Source organism: Myotis yumanensis, unplaced genomic scaffold (genome assembly GCF_028538775.1).
Source record: "Myotis yumanensis isolate MYYU_CA2020_CCGP unplaced genomic scaffold, mMyoYum1.0.hap1 SCAF_2, whole genome shotgun sequence".
Taxonomy (NCBI): domain Eukaryota; kingdom Metazoa; phylum Chordata; class Mammalia; order Chiroptera; family Vespertilionidae; genus Myotis; species Myotis yumanensis.
The window spans coordinates 27,082,981-27,110,053 of record NW_027223753.1 but is presented as its reverse complement, the minus strand read 5'-3'; the positions used below and the strand labels follow the sequence as shown (position 1 = coordinate 27,110,053).

Below are 27,073 nucleotides of genomic sequence, written 5' to 3'. Positions count from 1 at the left end.
TCCCCGCTCTAGAAAGTGTCCTTTTCTAGACTCGGGTACAATCTCCAGGACACACATGGTGGCCTAGGGAAAAGGCGTGAAGCCCCTGTGCTTTCCCTCTTGACGTACACAGGGAGCACTCATAGGGAGTTTATGAAAATTAATGAACATTCTTTCCCATCTGTGCCCAGGACATATTGAGCACTCAGTAAGTGTTAGCTATTGCTTCTCTGCTGCTCTGTGCCCTATAGTCTATGTTGTCTAGCTTTGGAGAATAAGAGCAAAGAAGAGGGGCAAAATGAACAGGTAGGAAATCGTTTTGCTATGCTTGGTCCTTTCTAAAGAAGTTTGGGAGTGTGTAGTGTTAGAAATGCTTCTTATGTTTCCTCCTCATATATTTCGGTGTTGTGTTGTCATTCTAGCGTTGCATGTTTGTGTTTCATGTGCATGTCTCCGAGTCAGTCATGTAAGATGAACTGTTTTATTAGAGAAAATGTGTTAAAATTCCTTCCCATTTTTTTCTCCCCTCCTCCCTCCCCTCCCTCCCCACTTCTTTTACTTTCTCTCCACATACATAATACATATATATATATATATATACTTATATATGTGTTTACACACACACCCCTAAACACACACTGGAAATCAGAAATTTCCATCTGGTGGCAAAGGAACAAAGGCCAAGTCCTAGATAGGCAGCTAGAAACTTGTTAACTGATGTGTATTTGTCATTTTGACATGACTGTGCAAGGTCCCCAAGAGGCTTCTGAGCCAGAATCCCATTCTGTTCTGCTGGGAATCTGTCTGTGAGCAGGCTCACTCATTCAGTAAATTCTCTGAACATCTGCTTGGCTCAGCTGGGTCCTAAGATCAAGTGATAAATCAAACTTTCTCTGACTTGAAGGAGTTCCCAATTCAGAAGAAGGTTTAGAAACCATCAAAGTCCAATCACTAAATTTATATAGTTGAGAGGTCCTGTGGAAGCACAAAGGAAAGGAAACCTTAGTTTGCCTGAAGGAATAAGAAACTTCCCAGAGGAGAGATGATGCTTGCAATGAGATTAGAAGGAGTAATAGCAGTTTGCCAGGCAGGGTGAAAAAGCTACACACAGGGAACAGCATAAGCAGACAAAGGCATGAAACAGCAAAATAAAGGAGGAGGACAGTAAGCAATGCAGTGTCCTTAGAACAAAAGAGCATGCCCACCAAGGAGTCGGGGGAGATGGCCAAGGTCAGGTGAGAGAAGAACTTGATCATAATGTTCTGACTTGACTTGAAGGTGATGTTCTCATGTCTCCAGTCATCAGGTGCCCCAAATACAACATCAGGAAACCAGGATCACATAGACTATTACAGGGTCCTTCAGGCCTAACTCCAGCTGAGCTAGAATTAGAAGGGAAGTGTCACTTTTCCTATTTTTATTCCCAGGCCACTGCACAGATGGAAGAGCGCCTAGCAGAGTTCATTTCCTCCAACACTCCAGACAGCGTGTTGCCCTTGGCAGATGGAGCCTTGAGCTTTATTCATCATCAAGTGATTGAGATGGCCCGAGACTGCCTGGATAAATCTCGGAGTGGCCTCATTACATCACAGTACTTCTACGAACTTCAAGAGAATTTAGAGAAACTTCTGCAAGATGTGAGTGTCCTTGTGCTGGAACTCTGGTGAATCGTCCACGTGGTGGTGGATTAGGCGTCCCAAGCTAAGGCTAAGGCCTTAATGGGCTCTCAGTCTTCTCAGCCTGCTTGCCACCTCCTTGCTAGTGTGCAGGGCCCACCTCCAAGTGTGGTGCTGACGGACTCAGCTTCCTCCTCTGTCCCCTGCATTACTGAGGAAGCCTTTTGGTATCAGAAGATCTCAGTGTCCTTTCTTTTTCTAATTCCCATTACTCTGCCCGAGACTCCAATATTGGTAGTATTCATAAGTATTTGACTAGGAGATTTTGTAACTCAAAGCCAAAAAGCAGCCCAGATGGCTATAGGCAGCTCTCTTCTAGTAGAAATACTGGTGTAAGTAGAGCCTTCAGACTTTCTCCTTAGCCAAGGGAAAGCAGGCCCAAGGCTCGCACTGTGGGTGTATCTATTTGCTGACATTCTACTTGCCTGGTGAGAAGTTCTTTAGTGGAGACTTAAGTGTTTAAAGACCTGATCTTCTCTAGTGTGAAGTTGGGGGGGGGGGAGGGGGGGGGACCTAAAGTAATTCAGAGGTGGTCAAGACCAGAGGAGACTCTGAGTTCTTAACCACTGCTCCATGTTTGTTTTCCTATCACCTCTCAATAAGATGGGCAGGTGCCTTCCCACCCAGTTCACAGTTGCCCCAAATTACACCATTCGTACAGTTTCAGTGAGAGATGTGCCTGTGTCCTCCGGGCTCTTCATGTCAGTACAGTATTTCCCAGTCTAGACCCCATGACCTTGCTCTGGTGTAGTACCAACTGAGCTAAGAACCCAGGAATAAAGATCAAACAGGACTTCAGTGTATTAGTCTAGAAATTAGGAGCAGGGAATTTTTTTAAATGTAGGAAACAGTTGAATCTAGAGAAAGGATGACTAAAGATGATCATGATTATTGCTGTCAAATATTGGAAGATTTCTCACATATAAGAGGTAGCACATTATTCTCTGTCCCCTAAAGACATACTAGCCCAGCCCTAGCCGGCTTGGTTCAGTGGATAGAGTGTCGGCCTGCAGACTGAAGGGTCCCAGGTTCGATTCTGTCCAGGGGCACATGCCTAGGTTGCGGGCTCGATCCCCAGTAGGGGGCATGCAAGAGGCAGCTGATCAATGATTCTCTCTCATCATTGATGTTTCTATCTCTCCTCCCTTCCTCTCTAAAATCAATAAAAATATATTTTAAAAAAAAAATAAGACGTACTAGCCCAGTGAGCAAGAGTTATAGTGAGAAAGGTTCTGATTTAATAGATGAGGAAGTACTTCCTTCTACAAAAATATTTTTTCCTGATTTCAAAAGAATACTTAAATTTAAGATTGTATAAATATGACCTTAGAAAACCATTGGCAGCTATTTGTTTATGTTCAAGAATAACTTTCTAACAGTTCTCCAGTAGTAGATAGGAATCAGGGATTTGAGGCATCAGGTAAAGGATCAACTTAGCGTGACTTCCAAGGTTGCTTGTACATCTATGGTTGATCTGACATGCTACAGTCAGAGCCCTGCCCAAAACCTTCGGGCATTTTCTCAGACTCATTGCCCCGGGGCGTCGGTTTTTTTGTGCAGTAGGAAGAGCCCTAAAACTGGAGCTAGTGCATCATCTGTTCCCTAATGTGCTGGACCCTGAGAATGCAGAAAAAGTTTTGTGCAGGTTCTAGAAGGAATTTGCTGGTGACTGGGGTTATAGACCCATCAACACGTACTTACAGTAAAAATAACAGCTATAATTTATTGAATGTACTGTGTGCCAGCCGCTACATTGAGTGCTCCATGGAATTATCTCACTTGTGTTTATGGTAGTAAGTGTGATTGGTGAACACTAAATAAAGGTCAGTTCTGCCCTGGCTGGCTTGGCTCAGTGGATAGAGCGTCAGCCTGCGGACTGAGGGGTCCCGGGTTCGATTCCGGCTGGGGGCACATGCTTGGGTTGTGGGCTCCATCCCCGGTGGGGGGTTGTGCAAGAGGCAGCCAATCAGTGATTCTCTCTCATCATTGATGTTTCTATCTCTCTCTTCTTCTCCCTTCCTCCCTGAAATCAATAAAGAAAAATAAATAAAGGTCAGTTCTGAGCACAGAGGAGACGCTACATGGAGAGTTCAGAAAGAGTTGAATCTTGACGATTAAGTAGGAGTTCATTATAAACAACCTCTCAGAGATGTAATGGAACTTGGTACATTCCAGGAACTGCAGATAAAGTAGTCTGGCATGACTAAAGTGAAGGGTACCTGCAGGGCAGAGTTGTGGAAGAATTTGAAGAGTTAGACCTGGGGTAGCGAGGCGGCAGCCTTGTGAGGAGCTTAGAGTTTAACATAAAGGCAATAGGGAATCACTGGTTTTAAATTGAAAAGTGACATGATAAGATTTAGATTTAAAATAATAAAAATTACTATCATTTATAGAACACTTAATACATGCTGGACACTACATTATCTCCATTATTCAACTTAATCTTCACAACAGTACTGTAAGGAGAGGACTATTATTATTCTCTAAATCTACAGATGAGGAAACTAAAGCTTTAAGGGGTTAAGTAGCAGAGCTAGACCACAAACCCATGTTTGTAATATTCCAGAGCTTAAGGTCATAGATTTTCATACACTTAGTTAACAAACATTGACTAACACCTGCTATGTAAGAAGCACTATGGTAGGCTTAGCATTTGAGGGAAGAAAAAAGACAGCCTCTCTATTCATAAGACCCTACAGTATAGCTGTAGAGCAAGCATGTCAAACTCGAGGCCCGTGGGCCGCATGTGGCCCACAACAAATATTTATGCAGCCCAGCCAGTATAACAGTATGTAAGAAAAGTTTTAAAAATTTTTTCATAACTTAATTTTTACAATATCCTGTTATACATAATCCTATATAATAAAAGGGTAATATGCAAATTGACCCTAACAGCAGAATGTCTGGGAATGACTGGTCACTATGACACACACTGACCACCAGGGGGCAGACGCTCAATGCAGGAGCTGCCCCGTGGTGGTCAGTGCGCTCCCACATGGGAGCTCTGCTCAGCCACAAGCCAGGCTAACGGCTGCCAGCACAGCGGTGGTGGCGGGAGCCTCTTCCACCTCCTCAGCAGTGCTAAGGATGTCCAACTGCAGCTTAGGCCTGCTCCCCGCTGGTAAGTGGACATCCCCCGAGGGCTCCCGGGCTGCCAGAGGGATGTCTGACTGCCAGCTTAGGCCCAATCCCCTAGGGGGTGGGCCTAAGCCGGCAGGTGGACATCCCCCAAGGGGTCCCAGACTGCAAGAGGGCACAGGCCGGGCTGAGGGAACCCCCCGAGTGCACAAATTTTTGTGCACTGGGCCTCTAGTTACTAATAACGAACTACAACGTTCGCTCATGACTGATTACTATAATTGTGTTGCAGTCATTTCCCTTATGCGTAAGTGCACCATTTCTATCCACTAATACTAGCAGTGAATATTTTAGCAGCCAATTGCCACATCATTAGTCTTGTATTGACTTGTTTGGTGTGCGCAAAAGGAAATATTTCGGTTTTGGAGAATAAGAAAAATAGGTTTATTTGCGTTACGCTTATTAATTTGTGTAGTTATTCAGTGTCTGGTAAATTAATGTTCAAGAAAAAAATATTTTTATTAAAATGTTCTATTTTATGTTAACGATTACTCATTTATTTCAGCCCTTTTTATTCAGCATGTCTCTATCGAAATGGACCTACATTTCTATGAAAATTGAAGCTTTTGTTTTTTTGCGGCCCACATAAACTTAAACCTTGTTTATTTGGCCCGTGTTAGCCTTTGAATTTGACATGCTTGCTGTAGAGACACATTAATTATAGATAACATGATAGTACCATGTGGTATGAGCAAACAGCTGGGAGAACATAGAAAAGAAAGCAGTTACTTCTGTTTTTTTGTGCTGGGAAGGGGATTGGCAGGACAGGGGACTTGGAAGAAGCTTCATAGAGTTGACATTTGGGCTAACTCTTAAAAGAATAAACAAGATTTCACCAAGTGCCAGGCCTCTCTTTTCATTTCATAGCCAATGTTTTTCAAATAGTCCTCATTTTTCTTCCTTACAACCCATTCACTGCTAAATCTTCTACCTTCTACTTGCCTTTCCCACCATTCCACTAAAACTGTTTCAAGCAAAAGTTACCAAGGAACTAATTGGCCAATTGCCAAATCCTATGACCTCTTCAGGCCTCATCTTCGCCTCTCTACAGAACTTTACGCTGTGACTACCTCTCCTTAATCTTTTCCCCCTGGTTGCCATGACTCTGTTCTCTCCAGTCTTGCTGCCACTTCACAAGTTCCTTTTCTGCCTATCTCTTAAATGCTGATGTTCCACAGGGCACTATCCTGAGCATCCATTCTCCTCCTCCTCCTTTCTTCTTCTCACTCTCCCACTCCATGCCTTCTGTTGTCACCCACATGCCGAGGACTCCCACCTGAGGCCGCTTCCCTCCCTCTTCTCCTGAGCTCCAGATCAATGCCCCACTGACTACGGGATTCCTCCACTTTGACTTTCCAGGTTGGTTAGTATTCAGTTGCAAGTAACAGAAAGCCAATTCAGTACTTGAAGCAGGAAAGGGAAACTAATTATAAAAGGGGTGGGTCTTGGAGAATTGAAGACTGAAATGCAGCTAGGCCTTAGGAAGGGACAGAACTACAGACCAGAACCTCTGAACTCCCAGGAAGCATTCCTCCTCTCTCATCTCTGGTTTTCTCTGTGTGTCTATTCTCTTATCTCTTTGGTAGACGTGGCCTACCCTTTTCACCCAAGAGTAGATTGCATAGTTCTGCCACAGTAATAGTAACAGTTGTCTTTCCATCCATTTTTAAATTCCTAGGAAACTAATCTACGTTGGCCAGCTATTGGATGTGGAGGGAGAGGTGAAACCACATAATACAAATGTGGCTTTTAGAAGGCAGAACAGTTTCCATAAGAAAGAGAAAGGCTCCTGGGCTGAGCAAAAATCCAAGAAAGTACCTGTTAGAGGCACTGCAAACTTTGCGAGTCCAAAACAGAACTTAGTTTTTCACCTGCCTGCTGCTTCTCTAAAACCAAATGTAATTAATATATTCTCTACCTATCCTCACCAAACTGCTTATCTTCTTATATTTTGTATTTCATTGATGAGTTCACTAAAATTTCTCTAAAATTGTAATTTCAGTTACTGTCTGTTCCTGCTCATCCACTGTCAAGTCTACTCAATCATCTATCTGTAAAATGATAGATGAAATGGCCCCAACCTGTCCATTTCTCTCCATTTTTACTGCCTGGATTTATGCCTTTCTCATCTGCATTATTGCAATAGTTTGTTAATGCATTTTCCTGCTTTCAAGTTTTCCCACTTTAGTGCGTCATTCACAATCTAGGCAGAATGGCCTTTCTAAAATATCTTTCTGGCCCAGGCAGTGTGGCTCAGTGGTTGAGTGTCGACCTGTGAACCCAGAGGTCACAGTTTGATTCCCGGTCAGGGCACATGCCCAAGTTGCAGGCTCGATCCCCAGTGTGGGGTGTGCAGGAGGCAGCTAATCAGTGAATCTCTCTCATCATTAATGTTTCTGTCTCTCTCTCCCTCTCCCTTCCTCTCTGAAATCAATAAAAAAATATATTTTTAAAAAACAATAAAACACCTATCTGGCCCTGGCTGGTGTGGCTAGAGTGTTGGCCCATGCATCAAAGAGTCACAGGTTCAATTTCCAGTCAAGGACACATACCTGGGTTCCAGGTTCAATCCCTGGCCCGGTCAGGGTGCATGCGGGAGACAGCCAATCAATGTGTTTTTCTCACATGGGTGATTCTCTCTCTCCCTCACCTCTCTCCCTTCCACTCTAAAAATCATTGGGGAAAAATATCCAAATTATAATTAAAAAATAAATAAAACACCTATCTGGTCCCATCAGTCTCCTGCTTGGAAGTCTCTCTATTCCTGACAGTCTGCGGTGGGAAGTGAACATTAGTGAAGGCTTCATTGAGAGTAGCCCCTTAACCCCTAGAGTGCCGGGGAGCGTGATTGCGCTCCTCCTGCCTTTCGCCAAAAGTGCCGGGAGCGTGATCGCACTCCTCCTGCAGTGTCACTATTAGATGCTAGTAGTTCATTCATGTATTCAAAGTCAACATTAATTTTATTTTAACATTATATGTTTTGTTCAAATTTTTTTTAGTATTTTATAATACAATCAGCAAACAATATATGTCAAAGATGAAAACAAATGTAGTAAAGGTTTCCTTAAGTTTTTGAATATGTAACTTCATTTACTTGCGATTCATAATTCTTTTCCTAAACTGCTGTAAAATCAGCAAAAATGCCTTGGGAATTTTAGCATAGTTCCTAGGATATTGGTTGGCACTCAGAGGGTTAAACTGGCGTCTGGAGGGTAAGTGAAGCTTGTTGGTAGAGGAGCAGGTAAAGCAGTGTGTCTGTGTGACATAGGATTCACTAGGATTCTAAAGCTCACGTGGTTCCAATTAGCAGCCTGTTCCCTCTCCCAGCCCACGTGCCTTCCCTGGTTCTTCACTTTGCAGAGCTCTCCATGCCACCATATTGTTTCTCCCTGTCTATAGCTCTGCCCAGCCCGGTCCTGCTTAGCTCAACCACACTGGGCCAGTGGCTTGCTTAAGCAACCTTTGTCTTCTCGACAGGCTCATGAGCGCTCAGAGAGTTCAGAAGTGGCTTTTGTGATGCAGCTGGTGAAAAAGCTGATGATTGTCATTGCCCGCCCAGCTCGCCTCCTGGAATGCCTGGTGAGTGGACTGGGAAAGGTTAGTGGGGATTGGAGAGGTGGGAGTGAGGCTATGAAGGAATATTCTGCTATCAGCAAAACTCGTGGCACCCACTGCCATTTCTGCTGCTGAAGTCCTTATTTAAACATGATATGCAAGCAGTGGGGGACCAAACGAGTTCTTGTGAGAAAAACTAGATGGTCCTGAGGGGTGTGGCCGGGAGAGGTACTAGTCTGGCCCATCCCCACACTGGACAGGCCCTGAGTTAAGTGGGGGCCTGAGGGCTGAGGAGCACAGACCAGTTTTGTTTGCACAAGTTGAGTCCTGCGTTTAATCATTTGATGCTTTACTGAGCACCTTCATGCTAGAAACTGGAGGTACAGATATAAATCCAGCAGAGTCCCTGACCCTGAGAGGCTTCCTCTGGAGTGCAGTTAGACTTAGTCTTTTAGTGCCTTAGGGTAAGGCCTGGAGACATGTAAGTAATGATTACGATACCACAAGAAATGCTGCAGCTGAGGTGAGCAAGAGGCACAGCGGGAACATGGGGAAGAGGTGCTCCCATCCTCCTGGGGGTGGGCAGTCAGTGGAAGCTCCCTGGGCGGCATGAAGCTTATTCCACAACTTGAATAGGATGGCGCTGGCCAGGTAAGGGGCATGGGCACCCTGTGTGTTTGAAGAATTGGTTAGGGGTTAACCTGGAAGGAGTCCATACAATATCACGTAGAGTGATGAGTTCTCGGCTCAGGAGTTTGCCACTTGAAACCATCAGAAAGTTTTAGTAAGAATGTGACAGTCAGATATACTTTTTAAACCACGTCTATAGAGGTATAAGTTATATATACTAGAACATACCCCTTTTGAGTATACAGTTCAGTGAGGTTTAGCCTGGATAGTCACTGCCACAGGTGAGATCAAGAGCATTTCTTCCACCTCAGCAAGTTCCTCCTGCCCCTGTGCAGTCAGTCCCTTCCCCCCTCCCAGGCAACCACTTATCTGCTCTCCTTCACTATGGATAAGTTTGCCTTTTGTATAGTTTCATATAAATGAAATTATAGAGTATATTCTGACTTCTTTCACTCAGCATAATTTTTTTGAGATTCATACATGTGGTTGCATGTGTCAATAATTTGTTCCTGTTTACTTCTGAGTACTATTCCATAGATTTACTCCTAAGAAAGATTACTCTGGCTGCAACATGAATAGTGAATTAGAAGAGAGGGCAGAATGAGCCAGAGACTGCAGTCACTTAAAGCAATTCATGTGAGAGACAGGAGTGGCCTGAACTAGGACAGTGACAGGAGAACAGAGAAGGGGATTTATGAGGGACACATTCTGACTACAGGGACTGAGGAAGATTATAAAATTTAAAGGACTTCCAGGTCTGGCTCACATTATATCTAGATAGATAATGCTATAGTTCTCTAAAATAATGAGACCATAAGTAAAAGCAGTGGAGGCTGGGGCTGTGGTGAAGCAAAAGGCCTCTCCCTCGAGAACATGGAGTCCATGGGTAAACGGGTCGGAGTCAGGCCTCAGTTTGAATGCTGGTATTGTGTTCCTTCCTACCTCTGTGACCATGAACAAGTCAGTGCATCTCTGTGAGCCTGCATTTCCTCACCGAGGTCACAGAAGTGTTATGAGAGTTTAGCTAGGCATTTAGTAAATAGGACCCCCCCCTTATTACATGCTCCATGCAGACAAGGACTGCTGCGCTCTGATCCACATGGTTCTCTAGCTCCTAGCACATAGGAGGTGCTCTGTAAATAGTTAAAGGCAAGCATGTCAAACTCGCAGCCCGCAGGCCATATGCCTCATTTAAATAAATCTTTCTTAGGAGTAAATCTATGGAATATTACTCAGAAATAAATAAACGAGGCATGTGGCCCGCCGGCCGCGAGTTTGACATGCTTGAGCTAAAGGCACGCATGCACCGCCAGGGCTGTGAGCCATAACAGAATGTGCCAGGACTGCTCCTGTGGACTGGGTGCATGTACACACCTGATAGTGCCATCTGGCTGGTGGAAGGCTTTGGACCAAGTGAATAGGAGGCTGAGCTCTTTTGAAAGCAATAGCTCTGGTTCTTATTGCTGGAGAGACAGTTTATGCTTAGAGTATCTAATCTTGAAGTGCCCTGTAAGACAGTGTTGTCCTCATTCTCCTGATCCCTGAGTCATGATGTTTCTGGGTATTCAGGGGTCGGGGTGCCCCATCACCAAGGGAAGATCTTGTGCATTCTGTGCTGGTTGTAGGCTGTAAAATCTGAGAGGCCAACAGCCTCCACTTGTGGCTCTCACCACTGACTACCTCTCTCCCCTGGTACAGGAGTTTGACCCTGAAGAGTTCTACCACCTGTTGGAAGCAGCTGAGGGCCATGCCAAAGAGGGACAAGGGATTAAATGTGACATTCCCCGCTACATTGTTAGCCAGCTGGGCCTCACGCGGGATCCCCTGGAGGGTAAGCATGCTGCTGGTGGCTGCAGAGAGGCCACAGCCAACCAGCTATAAGAGCAGGGAAACCACCTGGAGAAGAGGCTTAGATTGGACATGGACCTGGCACAGCACCAGGGGACTCGGGGCTGTAGGAGGAACCCTATGTCCTCTGCCATAGGGTTCCTTCAGAATTGTTCCCATCTGCCTGATAGAGCCAACCTGGACTGCCTTGGGCTTAGCTGGCTTGGATTTAGAGCCCAAGGTCAAAAGAGAACAACAAAAGGAACACAGTCACATTTTTAAAAACGCTCGCTGCCTCTGCATGCTGACCTCTCTTGCTGCCACCTTATAAATCCTTCTGTATCTTTGGGGTGGTCCCAGTTCAGGTTGTTAGAAGCTGATCTCCATTCTTCAGGGCCTCCCACTGCGCTCCTGCTGAACTGGGCTGCCATGTCCCTGGTCTGGTGTCCTGCCTTCCTTGCTTCCTAGCCCCACCTGGCAGAGCCGCCTTGGCCAGCAGGATGGGAACTGAGCCCAGCTTTGGGTCCTGTTTTCCAGCAATTGTCCCAAGTTTGAGGGAAGCTTTCTAGAATTTGCCAGGCCTTATAAATGGCACTGGACTTCTAGAAATAGGAGTGGCAGTATTACTGGCAAACCAGTTCAAAAGCTGTGACTACACCCAGGAGAGATGCAGGACCAGATTTGAATCACAGACTGATGCTGAAAGCATAAGTGCCTCCCTACGTGTACCTGCCATGTGATGTGTGGACTGCCAAGATGCAACAGTGCCATGCACACTTGCTTTGTTTCTAGAAATGGCCCAGTTGAGCAGCTATGACAGTCCTGATACTCCGGAGACCGATGATTCAGTTGAGGTAAAGATGCTATGCTCCTGCCCCAGTCCTGGATCGGGCCCTGTGAAGCAAAGGGCCGTGAGTTCTCATTACTAGAACATCTGGAGGAGGGGGTGAGGGTTGTGTGCACAGCCCAAGATGTCATTCAGCTCCTAGAGGCGACTGGGCAGGAGGCCGCAGCAGGGCTAAGAGCTGAGCCAGTGCTGGAGCCAAGCTTCCCTAAACATAGAGCCCCTGAGAAGCATGCCTGCCTGTTGACTTTTCCCTTGTCTTCCAGGGCCGTGGGGCATCTTTGACATCTAAAAAGGCACCCTGTGAAGAGGACTTCGAAACCATTAAGCTCATCAGCAATGGCGCCTATGGGTAAAGGCAGGGGTCTGTGAGGCAGGGGCTGCAGCTAAGTCAGCCCTTGGGCTCTTCCTTCTATAAGTATATGCTGCCCAGATACCTCGGGGTGAACCCTCTCCCGAAAGCCTCCTGGAGGGGCAAGAGTTCCCTTTCCTCTGACATCTGAGCACTGTTCCTCTCCCAGGCGATTCCCACTCCTCTCACTGAGCTCTGGGGAAGGGTTGAGCTGTGTCCCCAGGACTGAGAAATTGGGAAATTGAAGAGCTCTATGGACAGGGTGCCCAGTTCCTTCTCAGCCCTGCCCTTTTGTTCTGGGCATTTATAAGGTGTGAGAGCAGGCAGTTTGGCCACCCCAACTCTGGGTGGTGGAGAGCACAGCTCAGGCGCTGAGGGTCCATGAGGGGACTGAATGGGGTGTGTTTCCCAGGGCCGTATTCCTGGTGCGGCACAAGTCCACCCGGCAGCGCTTTGCCATGAAGAAGATCAATAAGCAGAACCTGATCCTACGCAACCAGATCCAGCAGGCCTTCGTGGAGCGTGACATACTGACTTTTGCCGAGAACCCCTTTGTGGTCAGCATGTTCTGCTCCTTTGAGACCAAGCGCCACCTCTGCATGGTGATGGAGTATGTTGAAGGTACTTGGGGAAAGGTGGCCTGGCATGGAGGCCAAAGGCACAATCTGAGACATCCCTGAGCTGGGACCAATCGATTACTTGGGGGTAAAGTCTCATGGCCCGGCTTCTCAGTCTCTCTGTGACATTGGTTTCTGCCTTAGGATCTCAGCCCATTTGGCGATGGTGGGCACACAGCTCCCTGCCCCTCACAGGAAGAGGCTTCTGCAGCAGGAGCTACCATGAGGCTGCCCCTGGCAGGTGCATGAGAGGCACTCTGGGACAGGATGTGTCAGCCTGGCGGCTCTAGAATCTTGCATCCCAAAGCCTGCACAGCCTCTACTGCTAGACCAGGCAGGAACAAAAGAGGTGGCAAAAGCCCAGGGTTGGAAGCTGGACCCTCAGAAGACAGGAAAGCCATTGCCCTGGCTGATGGCTTGTGAAAGGGACACCCCCTAAGGCCACACAAAATGCTTTCAGGATGGAGCAGGAGAACTTCATGGCCGGTGGCCTTCCTTCTCCCCTTTTTACTGCTGTGTACAGCTTCCAAAGATATTTTGCCTAAGTCTTGAAGTTGACGCTGAACAAAACTCCCCTTTTAATTAGTAGATGCATGCTGGGAGTTTACACTGTTATTTCACTCAAAAATTAAAGGACAGCCATCAGGAAGGAAATGAACAATGCTGAATTCTCGGCCAGATGCGTTTGCAATATACAGGATTCTCATCCTAAAATAATGTAGTCCTATCTCTACAAATCAACTTACAGGCATAGAGGCCTGGGTTCCTTCTCTCTCTGGCCTGGCAATGGCCTAAACGGCCATTCACCTTCCCTCCTGCTTCCCTTCACACTGTCTCCCACCCATGCCAGCAGCAGAGAGGCTAGAGTCACAGTCTCTAGCACCAGGGTCTCCCATGAGTTTGTCTGCCCTGGGGCCTTAGAGACTGTAAGCCTGAGACTGCAGAGAGCAGAGAGTTGGGTCCTTCCTTCACAGCGGCCGCCTTGTTGCAGGAGGAGACTGTGCCACTCTGCTGAAGAACATCGGGGCCCTGCCCGTGGACATGGTGCGTCTGTACTTTGCGGAAACCGTGCTGGCCCTGGAGTACTTACACAACTACGGCATCGTGCACCGTGACCTCAAGCCTGACAAGTACGCCCACTATCTGGGTCCCTAGTTCCAAGTTCTCCATCTTGGGTCTCTAGATAAATGGAGGTCGACAGAGCATGTTTGAATCTATACCAGAACGGTTGCTCGTGTGGGTATCCATCTATGCCCAGTACACTATCCCTGACCACTCTAATAAGAGACCATCGCCAGCAGGGTCTGGCAGGGGCATTGTAAGGCTCTGGTGACATGTGAGAGTTACTGAGGAGTGCCACTTAGAAAACCAGGCAGGAACAAAAGGATCAGCATATATGAAAGATGGTGCACAAGTGTTCTGACATTTGCTGACATCTGCTCTGTGCCAGCATGATATTATGGGCTATAACATGGTCCCTGGTCTAGAGTGGAAGACAGAAATATCCGTGTACAGGCGGTTTCTCCAAAGGCATTAGTCAACTGGAAAAAGGTGGGAAGAGCTTTCTAAAGCTGGGGAGTGGGATTTGCAAAGGCACAGAGGTGTGACCCATTCAGGAACTACAAGTTGTACAGCAAGCATGTCAAACTTGTGGCCCGAAGGCCACATGCAAACCACAATGAATATTTTTGCAGCGCAGCCAATATACGGTATGTAAGAAACGTTTTAATAAAAATTTCGTAACTTAATTTTTACAATATCCTGTTATACATAATTACTAATAACGAACTACAACATTCACTTATGACTGATTACTGTAATCATGTTGCACTCATTTTCCTTATGCGCAGGCACACCATTTCTCCACTAATACTAGCAGCAAATATTTGCCACGTTATTAGTCTTGTATTGACTTGGTTGGTATGCACAACAGGAAATATTTTGCTTTCAGAGAACAAGAAAAATAGGTTGATTTGCGTTATGCTTAATATGTGCAGTTATTCAGTGTCTGGTAAGTTAATGTTCAAGAAAAAATATTAATTTTTATTAAAATTCCCTATTATTTTATGTTAACGATTGCTCATTTATTTCAGCCCTTTGTATTCAGCATGTCTCTATCGAAGTAAACTTATGTTTCTATGAAAATTGAAGCTTTTGTTTTTTTGCGGCCCACATAAACTCAAACCTTGTTTATTTGGCCCCTGTTAGCCTTTGAGTTTGACATGCTTGTTGTACAGTGTGGTTGGTCAGTAGTAAGAGATAAGACCAGAGAGATAGGCAGGAATTAGATCCTCAAGGGCCTTTTTGTTAAGTTTGGGTTTTATTTAAAGGATCCTAGAGGTCTTTGAAGGGCCTATGAACCAAAGATGTGATAAAGTGACACATTCAGACTTTGGGTTTAGTTTAGGAAAATCACTCTGCCAGCGGAAAGAGATAGTGAGACCACTGCAGTAGTGAGGCCAGAACAACAATGCCTGCACCTAAACAGTCAGGATGGAGAAGAGGGCATAATGTTGGGGAGGAGAAGGGAGATGACAAGGTTGGGGTGGGCGTGCAGAAAGAAGCAAGAGAGCAGGAGTCTGGGATGTCGTCCGGAGTTCTAGCCTGGGACTGTGATGGAGATAAGCCTCCGAAGTGGAAAGTGGCTTTGACAGGAGACAGGCCCATGTTCAGATGACCACTCGTTAACTCCATGAGCTCGATTCTGCATTAAACCTCTCTGAGCCTCTGTGCCTCCTCTTTAAAATGGGAACAATAACATTTGTTGTGTTATTCTGTAAGACCTTCCAGGAGCCAAAATACTAGTATTTTTATGAATAATCAATAAAGCACTTACCACAGAGCTCAGTAGGTAACAGAAACTATGCTTTTCACCAAGAAGAGGGCCAGTTGGGAAGATGACTAGTTTGGACAGGTTGAGTGTGTGGTGCCTGTAAAACATATGGGTAGTCGATGGACATGGAGTTCAGAAGTCAGGACCAGAGATACTGATTTGGGAATCATAGAATAAAGGCATGGCCGGGAGCAGCCTTCAAACAAAATGAAATGGCTCAGGTGGAGTATGTGAAAGGAGAGGAAAAAGACAGTTCTTTGTGAGATCTGATTTCTAGTTTCTCCCAATCAACCCTCTTTCTAAGACCCACCCTGGACATGGAACAAGAGTATGTGCCTCTGAGTCAGGGGTGTTGAGAGCCACCAGGTGAGGAGAGAGGACTGGGAATAGCTGCAGCCTAAGGATGAGGCTGACCGCTCTGTGGAAGAAAGTTTTCCTAGGCTGGCTGCCCCCTGCCCCCCAGGAAGAATAGTGAAGGCAGCAAACAGAAGTGGGTTGGGGGAATGGGCAGAGAGCAGGTTGCTTGTGCAAAATGCAGTGCTCACAAAGCCAGAGCTATTCCTTACAAGTCCCTGTCTTCTCACTGAAGCTACCCTGCTGGCCCACAGGAGCCCCTCAGAAGCCTGAGTGGGGAAATTTGGCACACAGTAAGGTTAGCACTTTTAGAAAACGAGGAAATAACTCCATCCTCTGTCTCTGGTTTCCCAGCCTCCTGATTACATCCATGGGGCATATCAAGCTCACTGATTTTGGCCTTTCTAAAATTGGCCTCATGAGTCTGACAACAAACTTGTACGAGGGCCACATTGAAAAGGATGCCCGGGAGTTCCTGGACAAGCAGGTAAGGAAGGATGGTTGAGACTTTGGGGGTTGAATTCCAGGCCTCAGAATAAAGACAGGGGGTATGCTTACCGTGTAGGTATATGTTAAGACTGGGAACTCCTATCTTTTTCATCTTTTGATTCCAAGGAAGCATTAAGATAGGTCACACATTTAGAAAATAGGGTGGACCAGAGAATTATCCTATACAATGAAAGGCTAATATGCAAATCAACTGAACAGTGGAACGACCGGTCGTTATGACGCCCACTGACCACCAGGGGGCAGACGCTCAATGCTGGAGCTGCCTCCTGGTGGTCAGTGCACTCCCACAGGGGGAGCACCGCTCAGCCAGAAGCCCTGAGCCAGGCTCACAGATGGTGAGCACAGCACCAGTGGTGGGAGCCTCTCTCACCTACGCAGCAACGCTAGATGTCCAACCAGTCGCTATGATGAGAACCTACCACCAGGGGGCAGATGCTCAACGCAGGAGCTGCTCCCTGGTGGTCAGTGTGCTCAGCCAGAAGCCGGGCTCACAGCTGGTGCAGGGGCGGTGGCAGGAGCCTTTCCTGCCTCCACAGCAGCGCTAAGGACTTCTCGGGGGATGTCTGCCGAGGGGTCCCAGACTGCAAGAGGATGCAGGCCCGGCTGAGGGACCACACCCCCCCCCCCCCCTCCAGTGCACTGATGTCATGCACCCAGCCTCTACTCCTATATAATAAAAGCCTGATATGCTAAGTGTCCGACCGTTCGACCAGTCGCTATGACGTGCACTGACCACCAGGGGGTAGACGCTCCAACTGGTAGGTTAGCTTGTTGCTGGGGTCTGGCCAATCAGGACTGGACAAGACAGGCCGGACACGCCCTAGATCCCTCCCACGTTCTCTCCCTGGCACCAGTGGGGTCCCTCAGCCTGGCCTGTGCCCTCTCACTATCCCGGACCCCTTGGGGGATGTCAGAGAGCCGGTTTCAGCCCGATTCCCAAAGGCCAGGCTGAGAGACCCCACCCGTGTACAAATTTGTGCACCAGGCCTCTAGTATAGATATAAAATCCAAAATCTTCCTCAGAGTTTGGAGAAAATGGGTCATATTACCACTGACACTCAGACTGGTGTGAGGTCCATTCTGAACCTCCTGGCTCAGTCAAGAGCAAGGCTCCCCTGGAGCTGCTATCCGTGGGTAATTAGGAGATACATAAACTCACCCCACCAACAGTTCCAACTCTGGTACCCTGGTTGCTTTTGATCATTAACCAAAGTTAGCTGAGTCTTTATCACCCCTCCAGCTGTCATGCCAGGGAACTGCCTCAGGAAGCTGAGTCAGCCTGATTTCTCTGTGCCCAGGTATGCGGGACTCCGGAGTACATTGCGCCTGAGGTGATTCTGCGTCAGGGCTATGGGAAGCCAGTGGACTGGTGGGCCATGGGCATAATCCTGTATGAGTTCCTGGTGGGTTGCGTCCCTTTCTTTGGAGACACTCCGGAGGAGCTCTTTGGGCAAGTGATCAGTGGTAGGTACCATCACCCTGGCCCACGGGGAGGCAGAGTCTGGATCCACAGATAATGATTTACGCATGCACCCATGAGGCTTAGGGTTCTCGTCGTGTATGCTTGCCTCTTAGTTGGGTGTGCGCACAGCCACACTGTGTGTCACCTGGGCTTGTTCTGGTTATGTACCTGTGTTGTCTGTGTGCGTATCCTGTGAGTGTGAGTTTTGTGTGGGCATGTACGTGTGTCTGGACTGTAAAGGCAGGAGGAGTTGGAGCTTCAGGGAAGTCATGGCTTTGCAGTGCCCACCCTGGACCAGAAAGCCAGCCATGCTCTGCGGCGTGCATTCTAGGAGGATAGGAACCTAAGGAATTGGGGTCCCAGGCAAGCTTTCAGGGATTCTGGGCTGAGCCCTGTATGCCTCCCTACCCTGATTCTATCCGAGGACCACCTTCTCCATCTCCCACTCTGCCTACAACTTCTGAGGCCCTTCTCTCACCCACTCCCTTTCTCCTCACCCCTCACGACCCTTCAGATGAGATTGTGTGGCCTGAGGGGGATGATGCATTGCCGCCAGATGCCCAAGACCTCACCTCCAAACTGCTCCACCAGAACCCTCTGGAGAGACTGGGTACAGGTAGGACAGGCCCCACTAAACTTTTTCATCACATGGAAGAGGGAAGAGGGAGGCTGAGTCCATGCCACCGGGAGGGTCAGGCTTCAAGTGTGGGTAGTGCCTGTGGGTCCTGAAACTCGCCCTGCTCCTCTGGGCAGATCATCTGGGAAGGTGCTGAGCTGAGGCTCCAGGCCTAGCTTCTTGAGGTCTGGGTTCTCCCTGGACTTGCTGACCTGGGCTCCACCTGCTCACCCGCCCCCCGGCCCACGCCCTCCCTGTCCATAGGCAGTGCTTGTGAGGTGAAGCAGCACCCATTCTTCACTGGTCTGGACTGGACAGGACTTCTTCGCCAGAAGGCTGAATTCATTCCTCAACTGGAATCGGAAGATGATACCAGCTACTTTGACAGTAAGGCCACGATGGGTCAGGAGGGTTAGGGCTCCTCCCTGCTTTTTCAGAAATACCTATGCACTCTGAACTTGGCATGGGGAGAGCAACTTCCCCAGGCCCTCCCGAGGTTTGTTAGGGTCAAAAGAGGCCACCACCAGTGGCCTCTGAAGGGGACTGTCCTCTGTTTGCCTGACCCAGCCCGCTCAGATCGGTATCACCACGTGGACTCAGAAGATGAGGAGGAAGTGAGTGAAGATGGCTGTCTTGAGATCCGCCAGTTCTCTTCCTGCTCTCCCAGATTCAGCAAGGTACCACTGAGGCAGGCCCAGACTGGCTAGGGCAGGCTGGAGGATTGGAAGAAGAGGACCTGTCAGGGGTCATGCCTGGGGCAGGCTGGGGAAGAGGTGAAGGGGCTTCCTCAGGAAAAAGAGGAGGAAAGGCAGGGCCTGCATATGACAGACACTTCTAGAACCACTCCAGGGGTGAGGCCAGGTCAGCCCAGCGGAATCGCCGTTTCCTTGAACATTCAAGGGTATGTACAGGGGAAGGAAGGGAAGCACTGATTCAGATTCTGGGGATCGGGTGCAGGGACACTTTTTGCTCCTTAGGTTGTCTGTTGGAGCCCGTCCCCAGCACGTCTTCTGTGCCCACAGGTGTACAGTAGCATGGAGCGGCTGTCGCTGCTCGAGGAGCGCCGGACACCACCCCCCACCAAGCGCAGCCTGAGTGAGGAGAAGGAAGACCGCTCAGATGGCCTGGCGGGGCTGAAGGGTCGAGACCGGAGCTGGGTGATTGGCTCCCCTGAGATGTGAGCACCCAGAGTGGGAGCACAGCCATCCTTCAGTTGTCACAGATTATGGGCGGGATTCAGATCCTGGGGAGGAGTGCTAGTGGCAGTGAGGGGGCGTCCACAAGAGCGGCTCTTCCGAAAGGTCTGAGAAGTGTTCTGTGAGACCCTAAGGAAGCCTGGGCTGGAGGAGGGAGACCCCAGGCCATCTCACCGCAGGCCTTGTGTCTTGCAGATTGCGGAAGCGGCTGTCGGTGTCTGAGTCCTCCCACACGGAAAGTGACTCTAGCCCTCCACTGACCGTGCGGCGTCACTGCTCAGGCCTCCTGGACGTGCCTCGCTTCCCAGAGGGCCCTGAGGAGGCTACCAGCACCCCCAGGAGGCAGCAGCAGGAGGGCATATGGCTTCTGACACCCACATCTGCAGAAGGGATGTCTGAGCCTATCCCTGAACGGCCAGTGGAGCAGCAGCTGAAGCTGGATGAGGAGCCTGCTAGCCAGAGCAGTGGTTCTAGTCCAGGTGTGGCCCAGCAGGTGGCCAAAGGGCCCAGGCTGGACCATAATGCAGGGAGGCAGGGAGGGGCAGCTCGGCTGCATCGCAGGTCTCATTGCTCATTTGGGCCCACAGCCATGGAGACTCGAGGCCGTGGGACCCCACAGCTGGCTGAGGGAGCCACAGCCAAGGCCATCAGTGACCTGGCAGTGCGCAGGGCCCGCCACCGGCTGCTCTCAGGGGACTCTATAGAAAAGCGCACCCCTCGCCCCATCAGCAAAGTGATCAAGTCCGCCTCAGCCACAGCCCTGTCCCTCCTCATTCCTACAGGTGAGGCCTTGGGGAACTAGGATAAAACTCACAGGAAGGGCCCTGGAATCTCCGTGGGCCTGTGCAGGAGTCTGCACAGGGCAGGTGTGTCTGTGCATTGTATGTTGGGGCGCAGGTACCTGAGAGACCGTGTCACTGTTGTCCCTTTGTTATGAAACTAGAAGTCTCTAAATATGTATGAAGGGTTTATATGGTCCCTGATCCACATAAGCAAGCACTCAGAAAATGCCAGCTGCCATTTCATCACCTGCTGGGGTCTGAGAGGGCTCGGGTACAGGAGGGGCTTTGCTGCTCAGAGGCTGTGGGGAGGACATACCTGGGCTAAGGCTGTCTCTGGCTAGGGCTGTGTGTGATCAACAGCCTAGGCGGGGGGCTGGTCTGGGATCTTTGCCAGGCCAGGGTCCCCTGACCCACTAAGTCCTGGTTTCTCATTCTCCAGAACACCACACCTGCTCTCCCTTGGCCAGCCCCATGTCCCCACATTCCCAGTCATCCAACCCATCATCCAGGGACTCTTCTCCAAGCAGGGACTTCTTGCCAGCCCTCAGCAACTCGAGGACCCCCATCATCATTCACCGAGCCGGCAAGAAGTACGGCTTCACCCTGCGGGCGATCCGTGTCTACATGGGTGACTTGGACGTCTACACTGTGCACCACATGGTGTGGGTATGTCGGGCATCCAGACCCGCTGTCCCCCAGCTTCATCACTGCTCTGCCTTCCCCTTACTAGGGCCTGCCTGACCCTGCCCACACTACCCTCAGGCTCCGGCTCCGGCTCCGGCTCCAGGCTGATAACTGTTCTCTCCCTGGGGCAGCACGTGGAGGATGGAGGTCCAGCCAGTGAGGCGGGGCTTCGTCAGGGCGACCTCATCACTCATGTCAACGGGGAGCCTGTGCATGGGCTGGTGCACACTGAGGTGGTGGAGCTGATCCTGAAGGTTAGTGCTGGGTGTGCTGCCTGCTGTGGTCGACCCCAGCCTTGGAGGCTGTGACTGGCCATAGGGGAGAAGGAGTCGAGTACACGTACACCTGGCACTGAGTACAGATGCACATACACAGTTTGGGTACGGCCTTAGCGATGCGTTTTCGCTAGAAGGCACCACCCTCACTGACCAAGGTCCAGTGATACTCTGGGCCTTGGGTAGGATTGGAGAGCAGGCTAGGTAAGCCTCCTCTCTACCTTCTCAACCCAAACTACTCGGGCTCCAGTCAGAGCCATTTGCTAACCTGTAAAGAGAAGACAGGTCTGTGGTTCAGACAAAGCCTAGAGCTGTGGTCTAGCCATGCCCAGGGATAGGAGTTGGATCAAAAATATGGCCACCACCTTAGCCTGGGTTCATGTTCTGGTCCCCAGAGTGGAAACAAGTTGTCTATTTCAACAACTCCCCTGGAGAACACATCCATTAAAGTGGGGCCGGCACGGAGGGGCAGCTACAAGGCCAAGATGGCTCGAAGAAGCAAGCGGAGCCGGGGCAAAGATGGGCAAGAAAGGTGAGCCAGACTTGGCCCTAGGGTCTGCTCTGGGCCAGTATGTGGTGCTTGTGTGTGCTGTGCCCTGTGCACCAAGTCAGACAGCTTTGATTCTTGTCTCTGCAGCAGAAAAAGGAGCTCCCTGTTCCGGAAGATCACTAAACAGGCATCCCTGCTGCACACCAGCCGCAGCCTCTCTTCCCTTAACCGCTCCTTGTCATCAGGAGAGAGCGGGCCGGGCTCTCCCACACACGGCCACAGCCTTTCCCCCCGATCTCCCACTCAGGGCTACCGGGTGACTCCTGATGCTGTGCATTCAGGTAGGAAAGGCTCTCTGCAGATCGCAGACAGCCCCTGGGAGGTAGGAAAGCGCCTGCCCTCTGGTTCTCATGGGTCCCACTCTGAAACTGTCATTCAACCCACCCCCTGAAAGATCCAGCTGACTTGGAGAGGAGGTGACGGGTGGAGGGTGACTTCATCTCTATGGCCTGGGCTCTGGTTCACCGATGGGGTAACCTTGATACTCCTGGGACATTCCAGAGCTAAGCATTGCCTTGCCCCTCAGTCATTTCTAACAGCTAACATTGCTCTCTCTGCTTCTGTCTGTTTGTGCAAAGTGGGAGGGAATTCGTCACAGAGCAGCTCCCCCAGCTCCAGTGTGCCCAGCTCTCCAGCCGGCTCTGGGCATACACGGCCCAGCTCCCTGCACGGTCTGGCACCCAAGCTCCAACGGCAGTACCGCTCTCCACGGCGCAAGTCAGCAGGCAGCATCCCACTGTCACCACTGGCCCACACCCCTTCTCCACCACCAGCAGCTTCACCCCAGCGCTCCCCATCACCCCTGTCTGGCCATGGAACCCAGGCCCTCCCCACCAAGCTTCACGTGTCGCCTCCCCTAGGCAGGCAACTCTCCCGGCCCAAGAGTGCGGAGCCTCCCCGCTCACCACTACTTAAGAGGGTGCAGTCAGCTGAGAAACTGGCGGCTGCACTTGCTGCTTCTGAGAAGAAGCTAGCCACTTCTCGAAAGCATAGCCTTGACCTGCCCCACCCTGAGCTCAAGAAGGAATTGCCACCCAGGGAAGTCAGTCCTCTGGAGGTAGCTGGGACCAGGAGTGTGCTGTCTGGGAAGGGGGTGCTGCCAGGGAAAGGAGTGCTGCAGCCTGCTCCCTCACGAGCTCTAGGCACCCTCCGACAGGACCGGGCCGAGCGGCGAGAGTCACTGCAGAAGCAGGAAGCCATCCGTGAGGTTGACTCTTCAGAGGATGACGCCGATGACGGGCCTGAGAACAGCCAAGGTGTGCAGGAGCCAAGCTTGGTACCTAACCCAGAAGTGGGCCAGGATCCGCCCCTCAGAGGAGCAGGAGAGGGGGAGGAAGAAGACGCCTTCTTGCCCAGGGACCCCCGAATGGAAGGCCCTGGTGACCCCCAGAGGAAGCTTGGGATCCTGCAAGTCTTTGAGGAGGCTGCCAGCTCCTTGTCACCAACTCCCAGCCTGGGTGGGGCTGGACCCACAGACCCCATCCCCCCTGAAGGCTGCTTGAAGGCCCACCTCCTCCACACCCAGGCACTAACAGCACTTTGTCCCAGTTCCCCAGGACTCATCCCCACCAGTGGCCCCCCTGCCTCCTCCACCCCTGGAGGGCCAGGCCCATGGTCCTGGAAATTCCTTCTTGAGGGCCCAGAGCGGGCATCCATAAGCAGAAAGGCAACAACGGAAGGTGGGTTGGTCAGCTCCCAGGATTTGGAAGCCACAACTCCAGCCCATCCTGAGAACCTGTCTCCTAGGCAGGAGGGGAAGTCATGGCCACCCAACGCCCCTGGGCTGGCCCACCCTTGTCAGCTTTCCAGCCAAAGCTGGCGCTGGGAGCCTGAGTGTGCGCAGGTAGAGAAGGAGGAGCCAGCCCTGGGCATCACCACAGTGCCTGAGGCCTCAGGTGACAGGAGGCAGAACCTTCCATGCAGAAGCTGCCCCCTCACCCAGGAGCCTGGGCCCAACCTGCTCCAAAGGGGCCGAGACCCAGGGGCCCCTCACAAGCATCAGGACTTGGCAGTGGCAACCAATGAGCTTTTAAAGCAAACATAGCAGTTGTCTGCCATTTCTTAACTCAGCTCTGTATAATACATGCTCTTAGAAACCATCTTTGTCTTTTGCTTCTTTCCTCAATCAACACAAATGTAACTCAAAGTCCTATGTTATTGCTGATAATAGAGTGACTAAAACAGTTTCTACTGTCAGGAGAGGGGTCTCTAACCCACCTTGGCTTCCCAGAGATTATGACATCTGAGCTCAAACCTGAAGGATAGGTAATAGGTAGTAATTTGCTGAGAAGAGTAGGAATTAGTGTAAGGCTGTCTAGGCAGAGTATAGCGCTTAACCATATGCCTGGTATATTCAAGGAACCAAAAGTGGAAATGGGTGTAGTGAGTTAGGCAAGGGTCATACTGATGGTCTTACAAGAATTTAGACTTTCTGTAGGTGATGAAGAACCCAAGAAGGTCATGTAGCGACTAATATTCCTGCTTTATAGGTAAGGAACTCGGGTTTTCAGATATTAACAAAATCATATAGCTTGGGCAGAGCTAGGATTAGAACCTAGATATCTCTTGACTCTAGAACCCACATATCTACCCCAAGTTAGAATGCCTCTTAGCCAGAAAATGAAGAGGAAAGGTGGAGGGAGGTAAAGAGTTGAACTTGGTACTTGGGGGACATCCGCAAGGTAACTAGATGTATGGGTCTTGAACGCAATAGAGATCTAGACTGATGATAGAAAACAGAGAGCCATTAATGTATCAATAAGGTGACGTGTAATTCTTTCAACAATAAAGAATTATTTTAAAAAGAATATCAAGCTGAAAAAAATAAAACAAAAAATATATAAAATAAAAAAATAATGATGTACTGAGGAGCACAAGCATTTAAGGCAAAGAAAGACTCAGAAGCAGCAGCCAGAAGGGCACAATAAAATCCAAGAGAAGAGTTTTAAAATGGGTGGAGTTACTTGGTAAAATGCTGGGAGGCCAGGTGAGACGAAAATAGAGAACCACCTTCTGTGTTTAGTAACAAGTCATGAATGTTTGTCGTCAGTGAGCCCTTCCTGGGCTATTGTCAGGCTTCTGCACTGGAGATGGACATTGCTGACCTGGGCAGCCCCCCAATGAGAACTGCACTGGGTGAGTGGGTGGTGTTCGAGGGAGGGGGGACATCTGTGGGACCATTCTGTCGGAGGAGTCATGGCCTCGCAGGAGCAGGGCTGAGGTGGAGTGCCACGGCTAGAAGAGTGCCTCCAGATGACGAAGGGCTTTATGAAACTGCTGTCTCCACTGTTGTCCATAATCCAATGCCCCGGGCCAAAGGAGAGGTAACAAGAGGCCTGGAAACTGGAAAACCTATCTGGGTCACTGGCTGGGTGTTTCAAGCACCCTGCAGCTCTTGGTCACCCTGCATGGGGAAGGCTGTGGCCGCCAGAGGGCGTGCTCTGCCCACAAGGCAAAGCACAAGTGGGACATTTGGCCCCTCAGCCTTTCCAGTTCCCTCGTGAACTCACTTATCCTTCAGTCGTTCATTAATAGTCGACCCCTGCACTGGACACTAGGAATAAAGGTAACTGGTTGCCTGAGGGAGTCCACCCCCCATGTACATCAGGATCTGGTTGGAAGGACCACACCATGGGGCAAAGGGGCTGGGGCATGCACAACTTACGTAGTTCATGGGGGAGAGACTGCCTGCCCCCCTAAGGGGATGGAAATGGCAGGCAGGAGAGGAGGGTTGGGAGGAGTAGGCACAGAGACGCTAAGCATCCTGTAATGCACGGGGTAAGTGCTAGTGGGGCAGCTGAGAAACTGCCTGATAAGCCTGAGGGCAGTGAGGAGTTTCTGGGAGGAAACCACAGGAAGTGGTATGAGCAGATTATGTTTTAGGAAGATCACTGGCTGCAGTATAGAGGCTCAAGTAGAATAAGCAGACCAGAAAGAAAATAATGCAGTGACTCATTATGGTGGTCTAACCTGGGACAACAGGAGTTTTCTTAGAGCAGCGGTTCTCAACCTGTGGGTCGCGGCCCCTTTGGAGGTCGGATGACACTTTCACAGGGGTTGCCTAAGACCATCGGAAAACATATAATTACATACTGTTTTGTGATTAATCACTATGCTTTAATTATGTTCAATTTGTAACAATGAAATTGGGGGTCACCATAACATAAGGAACTGTATTAAAGGGTCCGCAGCATTAGGAAGGTTGAGAACCACTGTCTTAGAGGAAAGGTATAGGGAGTTGGACACAGATTTGGCAGCCATCAGCAAATAGCTGGTAATTAAAGGCATAGGAGTTCATGGGGACTGTACAGAGAATATGTATAAAAGGGAAAAGACCCAAGACATTAGGAATAACCCAAAGGGAGGGGGCCAGTGAAGAGTAATTGAAGTGGGGACTGAGATCTTGAACTTGGGAGAAGCCTTACCATTTTAAGAATTTTATAATTTACCCTAACAGCGATTGAAAGTTATTTAATGGTTTTACACAGTTTCAGATTTGTACTTTGAAAAGACGACTCCAGTTGCTATAACGACAGTAGGTTTGAGGAGGTCAAGAATGGAAGAAGGGAGGCCTTCTGGTATGGAAGTTAGAGATGATAGTGAAGCAGTGGATTGAGAAGTGATACTTCGATTCTTACAAAGTTGGATTTGTGTATGGGTTGATGGTGGGTTTTATTTAGACATGAAACAGAGAAGGTATCAAGAATAACATCTACATTTCAGACTTACATAAGCAGATGAGTTACTTATTCCCATTCACTGAGATAATGGAAGAGAAAGCGGACAATGTGGTGACATTATGCAGACAGTAAACTGAATATGAGGTCTGAGCAGGAGAAACAGATGGACATACTTAGTCTAGAGATGGTAGGTGAATTCATGGATATGGATAGAACTGCCAGGGGAAAGGCATACCTGAGAAAGGAGCAGGAGTCCAGGATAATTAAAATGAACAGATACAGGAGGAAGTCTAGATGAATGAGTTGTCATGGAGCCAATGGTAGAGTTTTTCCTGGAGAATAGTCAACAGTGATGGTTATTGAAGACATGAAGGAGAGCAGTTTCAGGTAATGGTGGAAACTGTACTGAAATGCTTAAGGAGGTGAGGCATTAAGACAAATTTAGACAATTTTTTCAAAAATAGTTTAGGCTGAGCCTAACAAGGCCCTCTTCTCATGGATACTGTGCCGTAGT

At 49.3% G+C, this 27,073-nt stretch overlaps 1 protein-coding gene across 10 annotated transcripts in view; it reads left to right on the top strand.

The window, feature by feature from the left end:
- The window catches only part of MAST2 (microtubule associated serine/threonine kinase 2), a 170,125-nt gene extending 146,146 nt beyond the window's left edge, over positions 1-23,979 (top strand). For 6 of the 10 annotated variants that reach the window (XM_070404834.1, XM_070404836.1, XM_070404833.1 and 3 more), the window contains 20 exons: positions 1,407-1,616; positions 8,271-8,372; positions 10,677-10,809; positions 11,598-11,659; positions 11,916-12,001; positions 12,414-12,622; positions 13,610-13,748; positions 16,160-16,292; positions 17,614-17,779; positions 18,292-18,393; positions 18,658-18,780; positions 18,961-19,070; positions 19,416-19,570; positions 19,785-20,068; positions 20,177-20,371; positions 20,811-21,037; positions 21,187-21,309; positions 21,726-21,862; positions 21,968-22,161; positions 22,459-23,979. In XM_070404834.1, coding sequence (XP_070260935.1) covers positions 1,407-1,616; positions 8,271-8,372; positions 10,677-10,809; positions 11,598-11,659; positions 11,916-12,001; positions 12,414-12,622; positions 13,610-13,748; positions 16,160-16,292; positions 17,614-17,779; positions 18,292-18,393; positions 18,658-18,780; positions 18,961-19,070; positions 19,416-19,570; positions 19,785-20,068; positions 20,177-20,371; positions 20,811-21,037; positions 21,187-21,309; positions 21,726-21,862; positions 21,968-22,161; positions 22,459-23,924 — 4,356 coding nt within the window. In that variant the 3' untranslated portion in view covers positions 23,925-23,979. Of the gene's footprint in view, positions 1-1,406; positions 1,617-8,270; positions 8,373-10,676; positions 10,810-11,597; positions 11,660-11,915; positions 12,002-12,413; positions 12,623-13,609; positions 13,749-16,159; positions 16,293-17,613; positions 17,780-18,291; positions 18,394-18,657; positions 18,781-18,960; positions 19,071-19,415; positions 19,571-19,784; positions 20,372-20,810; positions 21,038-21,186; positions 21,310-21,725; positions 21,863-21,967; positions 22,162-22,458 lie in introns of all 10 variants that reach the window. The other 4 variants (XM_070404837.1, XM_070404835.1, XM_070404832.1 and 1 more) reach the window with 2 other exon arrangements.
- The last annotated feature ends 3,094 nt before the right edge of the window (positions 23,980-27,073 follow it).